This window comes from Bubalus kerabau, chromosome 8, assembly GCF_029407905.1.
Source record: "Bubalus kerabau isolate K-KA32 ecotype Philippines breed swamp buffalo chromosome 8, PCC_UOA_SB_1v2, whole genome shotgun sequence".
Lineage (NCBI taxonomy): Eukaryota > Metazoa > Chordata > Mammalia > Artiodactyla > Bovidae > Bubalus > Bubalus kerabau.
Genome location: NC_073631.1, coordinates 53,153,129 through 53,162,232, shown reverse-complemented (window position 1 = coordinate 53,162,232; position 9,104 = coordinate 53,153,129). Strand labels below are relative to the sequence as shown.

The 9,104-nt window shown below is 41.6% G+C and overlaps 1 gene segment (V, D, J or C); it reads left to right on the top strand.

Moving 5' to 3' along the window:
• Positions 1-948: 948 nt before the first annotated feature.
• Positions 949-9,104, top strand: part of LOC129658548 (T cell receptor gamma constant 2-like) — a 32,646-nt gene continuing 24,490 nt past the window's right edge. Inside the window, 3 exon segments of the C gene segment in view lie at positions 949-1,024; positions 1,111-1,423; positions 8,306-8,358. Of these exon segments, the coding sequence occupies positions 949-1,024; positions 1,111-1,423; positions 8,306-8,358 (442 nt within the window).

Genomic DNA, 9,104 nt, shown 5'->3' with positions numbered 1-9,104 from the left:
CAGCACGCCAGGCCTCCCTGTCCATCACCAACTCCCAGAGTTCACTCAGACTCACGTCCATCGAGTCAGTGATGCCATCCAGCCATCTCATCCTCTGTCGTCCCCTTCTCCTCCTGCCCCCAATCCCTCCCTGCATCTATATATTAAATGGGCTTCCCTGGTGGCTCAATTGGTAAAAAAATATGCCTGCAATGCAAGAGACCAGGTTCGATCCTGGGTTGGGAAGATCCCCTGGAGTAGGGCATGGCAACCCACTCCAGTATTCTTGCCAGGAGAATCCCCATGGACAGAGGAGCCTTGTAGGCTACAGTCCATGGGGTCGCAAAGCAAAGGACACAACTTTGAGACTAAACCACCACCATATATAAAATAAACAACAAGTCCCTACTGTATACCACAGCAAACTCTACTCCATATTCTGTAATAAACTATATGGGAAAAGGATCTGAAAAGGGATTCAGATTCATACATATATATATGTCACTTTGCTGTACAGCTGAAACTAACACAACATTGTAAATCGACTATACTATACTCTAAAATAAAAGTTAAAACAAAATGAAGTAAAATAGCCCCAGCTTTCCCCATTTCCAAAACGAAGATATTATTTATCCCACAAGGTTTCAGGATTTAACAAAACAATGAACATAAATCAGTTAGCACACTGCCAAAGTATATTTGATGCCCAATCACCGATCTCTGTATTCCTATTTCATTATTCCACGAATATTCGTTAGTGTTTCTCAGAACTTTCTCCTTTACCATTCCTCCCCTCACCCTGTGGTCAGACTCTTGTCTCCTCCCTCTGGCTCCTCCCTCTTCCACCCCTCCCTTATTTCTCTCACCAGTTGCCCCGGGTAGCCTGGGAGAAGCACCCACTCAGACCCTGACCTGACCTCCATCATACACCCAGGTGTGGAGCCTCCGGGCAACTTGAGCCCCACCACCATGGGCTCTTCTCTCGGGGCAGGGGGCAGAGCCCTTCTGGGCCTCATGGCCCTCCTCTGGGCCCTCGTGGTTCCAGGTGAGTCCCTGCGGCTTCCCCAGTCCGCCGGGCGGGATGCATCCGGAGGCTGTGGACTCAACCTGCCCTCATCTCATCCCTTGCAGGCATCCAGCAGGAGATCAGGGTGTTCCAGCGGTCCGTGATGGTGGGGCACACGGGTGGAGCTATCACTATGCCCTGTCAGATCAGTAAGTCTGTGGATTACGTCCACTGGTTCCGCCAACTGGAGGGCCAGGCCCCTGAGAGGCTTCTCTATCTAGCCTTGTCCAAGCGGGATGTGCAGTGGGATTCGGTCCTAAGAGGTGATAAAGTCAACGCGGCCCACGGCACGGATGGCAAGAGCTGCACCATGTCCTTGAGGAAGCTGGCGAAGAGCGACGAAGGACTGTACTACTGTGCTACCTGGGAATCGGCACAGCAGTGCACGCAGCCCCGGGATCTGCACAAAAAGCGCTGAGACCCACTGCTCTCCCAGTCCTGGCAACTGCCACCGCCTCCAGGTCCCTTAGGTTGCCTTGGGGAGATCTCTCAGCTTCCTGATGACTCCCCCCACTGTAGGGCTTCTGCAAATAAAATCTGATGGGAGCTGAAGCTGACCCAGGTAAAAAGCTGGGCAGGTGGCAGGGACTTTTCCAAAGATTGTCCAGTTCAGCTTGTCTGGAGCATTTGGAGGAGAATCTGGGCTGCTCAATCCACTAGCTACTAAACACATCCAGCTACTGAGCCCTTGAAATGTATTTAGTTCAAGAGTCCACGCTGAGATGGGCTGTATGTCTACAACACAAGCTATATATTGAAGATAGTTGCAGGAAAAAAAAAGTGGAATATCTCTTTAATTATTTTTATATTGACTTACTGTTGAAATATTTTGGACATCTTGGACTAAGTAAAAATAGTCCTAACATTCATTTTTTAAATGCAGAAGCCAAAACATTTTCATCTATGGCTTGAATTGGTGACTCACATTTATTTCTAACGGACAGCTCTGGTATTGACTGAAAATATAAAAATCTGACCATTTTCCTTGTAGGATGCACAGACAAAATGTCACATAAATGATTTCAAGGGTGAAGGACAGTCTAGATCTGCCACAAAATGTTTGAAAGCTGAGCCTGGAAGTATATGCCTGATCCCAGTCTCTAAGTTGTTCACCCATTGTTAACATTTTGCGGGGGAAGAGACAGCAGTTAGAAGCCCAGGAAACAATATTGGAAATGTCTCAGTGTGCTCCTCTATTGGCACGCCTGGCACTCATGAGTTTGAGTTGATAAAAATCCTCATGGTGATGCAGTTAACCCTGGATGAGACATCAGGTTCTCTGCTTTACACTTCTCTCTATTGTTGTTGTTTTCTTTTAATTTAATTTCTTTTCATTGAAGTATACTTCACAATAGCCCAAACATGCAAACAACCTAAACTTCCATCAACAAATGAATAAATAAAGAAGATGTGGTGCATATACACAATGGAATACTACTCAGTCATAAAAAAGAATAAAATAATGCCATTTGCAGCAACATGAATACAACCAGAGATTATCATTCTAAGTGAAATAAGTTAAAAACAGAAAGACAGATACCCTTTTATATCACTTATATGTGGAATCTGAAATATGGCACAAATGAACCCATCTATGAAACAGAAACAGACTCAGGGGCACAGAGAACAGATGTGCGATTGCCAAGGGGAAGGAAGGTCAGGGAGGGAAGGACTGGAGCTTGGGATTAGCAGATGCAAACTATTATATACAGATTGGATTGGCAAAAAGGTCCTATTGTATAGCACAGGGAGCTATATTCAATATCCTGTTATACACGTCTCCTTGAATGTCACCACATATGGAATTTTGAGTGAATCTCTGGCTACTCTGCTCTCTTCTATAAAATGAGGGGGTTGAACAGCTAAAAGTATATGCCTCTGATCTCTGTATTTGTAGGAAAATCACACAAATCACTTATCACTATATTCACTACCTTCTTATGAAAAGAAGAAGAAAAAACAAAGAAAGCCTGTGTCACTGATTCTTCAAGCCCAAAACAGGAAAGCCCCTGATGCTGTATGAGGGAGAGAAAGAAAATCTTTTTGAAGTTTAAGCTGAATTTAGACCTTTTCAAGTGGAAATTCAAAGTTTATGTACAGCTTACTAGCAATGGTAAAACAATTAATAAAAGATTCCTAAACTCATTGTCTACCTCCCTGAGCTCTCATTTTGCAGTTAGAAATGTATAATTCATATATGCTTTCCTTCTGAAAGAGCCCAACCCTTCACTGAAGGCCTAATTCAAAGCTAAGATCCCCCAGAATGTGTTAGAAGAGGTGAAGCTAAAGGGGACAGAAACTTACTCTAGCTGTGTATCACGTTCGTTTAGTTCATCTTTCTAATACAACTCTTTCCTGTTCTTGCAGTCACACCAATGCCAGACTCCACAGAGAGTGAATTTTTTGAACTGGTGACAATGTGGCCAACAAGAAGAACCAGCTCATCACCCATGTCCTTACAGAGCTATTAATACGTGGTCCACAGTCCCCAGGAAGGGACAGCCCAGTGCCTCTGCTGTGAACCTCAACTATGGCGTGAACCCTATTCTCACCCCTCACTGACTCTGGCTTTTCCCTTATGAGCTCTGTGACCTTGAGCAAGATCTTCACGCTTTTAGGCATCAGTTTTCTCAGGTCTAAAGCAGAATATAACCATTCCAAAATGTCTCTCTCTTGGAATTATACCACTTAATGTCAGTTGCAACTTCCACGGTGATAGATTAGCTCTTTTCTGCATGAAAATCCTACTGAGACATATTTAGAAACCTAGAGTATATCTTTATTGGGTGATCTTGTTTTCAGGGTAATCACTGCCAGGATGAAAGAAACGGTCCCAAGACTGTCACTTACTTTGGGAAGCACTTCAGCTAGTCTGTCTCTCTCCAAGTGAGGGATGTAGGATGGCAAAGGCGTGGCTGTGCGTTGTGTTGATGCCCCAGGTCGTGTTCATTGAGGGCAGTGTGATAGAGTAGAAGAGTAATAGATTTTTACTAATTTTTTAAAAACTTTATTGATATATAGTTATTAATTTTTGAATCAAACTTTTCTGACATTAATTTTCCATACCTCTTTGGAACAGGAAATATAGGACATTTACAGTCAGCTCCTTCCTTGCTCACGTTAGGTGTGAGATGGGTGGGGATCTCCCTGAAGGACAAAGATGGGTGTGGCTGCCCCACAGCCTTGACCATGAAGCTCCATCACAGAGTGCATACTGGGAGGCAAGGCTGAGATCTCTAGCACCCCTGATAGAAAGTTGTTCTGTCAGGAAATACCAATGATATCATTCAAGTCAAGGAAGTAAGGGGATGCAAAAGGTGTACCCCAGTCCACATTAGGTCCCCTCAGTGGTGTCTCTGTGACCTGCCTCCTTCCAAAAAGAGAAGGAGCAGAGAGGAAGGAGATACAGGTCACGGATCTACTGAACTCCTGTGTTATATCTGGATTGTGCTATGCATCTTCCCTATAATGATGTGAGACATAGGTGTTCTTACTACATTTTCAGAGTTAGAACACTGAGTGTTAGATAGCAAATAAATCAAGCAGGTAACAGGCAAAATTAGAATTAAAATCACTTTGTTGTATACTTGAAACTGACAGAACATTGTTAATCAACTATATTCCAAAAGGAACGAAAAATTGTTTTTAAAAGAATGAAAAGCAGTATTGAATGATTCTGTGTTCCCTTCTGTAGCACACTGTGGGCACTTGGTATTACAGAAATATTTGCATTCCAGCTCTATCATTTTCTACATGATCATCCATCCTTATGTTACATCCCCATCTGTGGAGACTTGTTTCTTGGCTCAAAATACCATCATTTACATAAAAGGAGCTAAGGAGTGTAACTGGTTTTGAAAATACAGTGTAAACACTATATTCAAGAATTACAGATTTATTTTAACATTTTTCTTTTGTACCAATAATATCGATCATATAGATTTATCTCTGTAGGGAAGGCACTATGCTTGATGGAGTAAGGGATTTAACAATGATAGGGTGGGTCTGGAGCAGATGTGGAGAAATCAGGGTCAGTCCTGTCTCTGTCCTGGCAAATGGACAGCTTATCTGTGATCAGAGGAGCATTCGGTTGCTTCTGGCAATTTCTTTTTCTCTTTATCCAATTGAGTGGCTTAAGATTACAGAACAGTCTGGAAGACATTTCTTCTTTCATCATAAGAGAACTGGCCTTAGCTCTCAAATTTTAGTTTAAATAAGGAATCTATAATTTCAAGGAAAATAGTATTCTACAAATTTCTTCTTTTATCCTATGAAAGATAATAAGTCATCACAGAACTTGTATTCTCATTTCTAATTATGTGGTAAAGAATCATGTTGCCTGTCACTAATTATTACAGAAATGCAAATCAAAGCAATGAAGATTCACCTCACACTGGTCAGAATGTATCATTAAAAAGTCTACATATAACAAATGCTAGAGAGATGGTGAAGAAAAGGAACCCTCTTACACTGTTGATGGGAATGTACATTGCTGCAGACACTGTGGAGAACATTATGGAGGTTCCTTAAAAAACTAAAAATAGAATTGCCATATGATCCAGCAATCTCACTCCTAGGCATATATCTGGACAAAACTATAATTCAAAAATATGTATGCATTCAAATTTCATAGCACCAATATCTACAATAGCCAAAACATGGAACCTACCTAATGTCCACTGACAGATGAATGGATAAAGAAGAGGTGGTATTATATACACAGTGGAATACTCTTCAGCCCTAAAAAAAGAGTTAAATAACACCATTCACAGTGACATGAATGGGCGTAGAGATGCTATGCTAAATGAAGTCAGACAGAGTAACACAAACACCGTGTGATATCACTTACATGTGAAATCTAAAATATGACACAGATGAACTTATTTACAAAACAGAAACAGACTCACAGACATAGAAAACAAGCTTACAGCTCCCAAAAGTGAAAGGGGCGGGAAACGGATAGATTAGGAGTTTGGGATTAGCAGATACAAACTATTATATACAAAATATATAAACAACAAGGTTCTACTGTAGAGCATCAGATCAGATCAGATCAGTCGCTCAGTCGTGTCCAACTCTTTGTGACCCCACCCCATGAATCGCAACACACCAGGCCTCCCTGTCCATCACCAACCCCCAGAGTTCACTCAGACTCATGTCCATCGAGTCAGTGATGCCATCCAGCCATCTCATCCTCTGTCTTCCCCTTCTCCTCCTGCCCCAATCCCTCCCAGCATCAGAGTCTTTTCCAATGAGTCAACTCTTCCCATGAGGGGGCCAAAGTACTGGAGTTTCAGCTTCAGGATCATTCCTTCCAAAGAAATCCCAGGGCTGATCTCCTTCAGAATGGACTGGTTGGATCTCCTTGCAGTGCAAGGGACTCTCAAGAGTCTTCTCCAGTACCACAGTTCAAAAGCATCAATTCTTCGGTGCTCAGCCTTCTTCACAGTCCAACTCTCACATCCATACATGACCACAGGAAAAACCATAGTCTTGACTAGACGGACCTTTGTTGGCAAAGTAATGTCTCTGCTTTTGAATATGCTATCTAGGTTGGTCATAACTTTCCTTCCAAGGTGTAAGCGTCTTTTAATTTCATGGTTGCAGTCACCATCTGCAGTGATTTTGGAGCCCAAAAAAAGAAAGTCTGACACTGTTTCCACTGTTTCCCCATCTATTTCCCATGAAGTGATGGGACCGGATGCCATGATCTTCATTTTCTGAATGTTGAGCTTTAAGCCAACTTTTTTTACTCTCCACTTTCACTTTCATCAAGAGGCTTTTTAGTTCCTCTTCACTTTCTGCCATAAGGGTGGTGTCATCTGTATATCTGAGGTTATTGATATTTCTCCCAGCAATCTTGATTCCAGCTTGTGTTTCTTCCATCCAGCATTTCTCATGATGTACTCAGCATATAAGTTAAATAAGCAGGGTGACAATATACAGCTTTGACGTACTCCTTTTCCTATTTGGAACCAGTCTGTTGTTCCATGTCCAATTCTAACTGTTGCTTCCTGACCTGCATACAAATTTCTCAAGAGGCAGGTCAGATGGTCTGGTATTCCCATTTCTTTCAGAATTTCCCACAGTTTATTGTGATCCACACAGTCAAAGGCTTTGGCATACAGGGAACTATATTTAATACCCTGTATTAAACATATTGGAAAAGAATATGTATATATATACATCAGTCAGTTCAGTTCAGTCGCTCAGTCGTGGCCGACTCTTTTTGACCTCATGAATCGCAGCACGCCAGGCCTCCCTGTCCATCACCAACTCCCGGAGTTCACCCAAACTCATGTCCATCAAGTCGGTGATGCCATCCAGCCATCTCATCGTCTGTCGTCCCCTTCGCCTCCTGCCCCCAATCCCTCCCAGCATCAGAGTCTTTTCCAATGAGACAACTCTTTGCATGAGGTGGCCAAAGTATTGGAGTTTCAGCTTTAGCATCAGTCCTTCCAAAGAACACCCAGGACTGATCTCCTTTAGAATGGACTGGTTGGCTCTCCTTGCAGTATGTATGTATAATTGAATCACTTTGTTGTAAATGGTCTATTAAGTGACAAACACTTTTCTGAATTTTCTTTTCTCTATTGTTTAAGATAAAAAAAATGTTCTCCTTTCTCCAATAATTTGCAAAATCTGTATTACTGGTTTTCATTTTAGAAACTAACAACATTGTAAGTCAACAATACTCTCCCTCCCCCAAAAACACAATTATGTTACTCGATGAATGGAGAACTTTGTCCACATTGCTCAAGTACACTTGAATTGGTAAATTTGCATTTTCAGTTACTGAAGAGTTTCCTCCTTTCAGAAATATATTCCCAAATCACTAACTGAGCAGCCCTGGTGTTTGTGAGAACGGAAGAGCTTTTCCTTTGATGTGAACTCCAAGCAGTTTCAACACAGATGAACACCTGGAAATTTAAAAAAAATTCTTAATTCTTTGAATACTCTTCCTGGAAATATGGGAAAGCAGAACAGGTGGTTAACCTACTACTGTCTTCTTTTCCTGCTTTTATCCTTTTCATTTTTAATCAGTATTGTCAATGATTAGTCCACCATGGAAAACAGATATTTGGGCCCATTGATCTGAGGAAAACTTATAAAATATCAGATGCCATAAAACCCATCATCAAGGACTTCCAAAAGAACTCAGAAGGTCAAATTGCCAGCCCAAAATTGTTAAACTGCTAGTCAGTCCATGAAGGTAGGAGAAGGCTGAGATCATGGTAGGAGCCTGAACCAGTATGACAGCTCAGGTTGGAAGATGTTTGGAGAAGGAACTAAGCTCATAGTAGCTCCCTGTGGTAAGTAACTTTTTATATTTTTACCTTAATCATGAAAGACTGATAGATGCTTTTCAGAAAAAAAAACAAAAAACTTACAATCCCCCTTATCTGACTGCCACACTTGGCCTCAGCATGCGAACAGCAATTTTGCAGCTAGTGGTCACTGTATATGGATGTACATGGAAACAAAACTACTTCCTGTTTGTAAGCCACTGAAATTCATCTTTTAGAATACACACACACACACACAAACACACACACACACAAACACACACACATGCACAATAGACTCAGGCTGGATATTAAACTATTTTAAGGACCATATCTGTTTCATTGTTTCAATATACTTACACCATTACCATAATATTTCATTATGTCAGTAAAGTTGTTGGCAAAGTTTATGTCAGTAAAGGAATGTACAAAAAAAATCCTTAATGAACTAAGTCATCCTTATTCAGAAATGTGGGACTCTGACGTAGTTTTCATTCTTCACCAATGTATACCTTTAAGGAAAATGTTTTAAAAATCCACATTATAAAAATATGGCTATGTAATCACAACCATGTTCTTTAAATTTTGATTTGAAACCACTCGGGATGGGACACACAATGTGGTGTGAATAGCACTGCAAAGTCTGAAAATTGCACTATCTGGACCTGCCCGGCGAGAGCATTCCATGACTGGGCCTATGCCCGGCTGACAAAAAACTCAGCACACTCCACAGTATTAAACACTGCCTGAAGTCCATAACATGATGTTCCAAA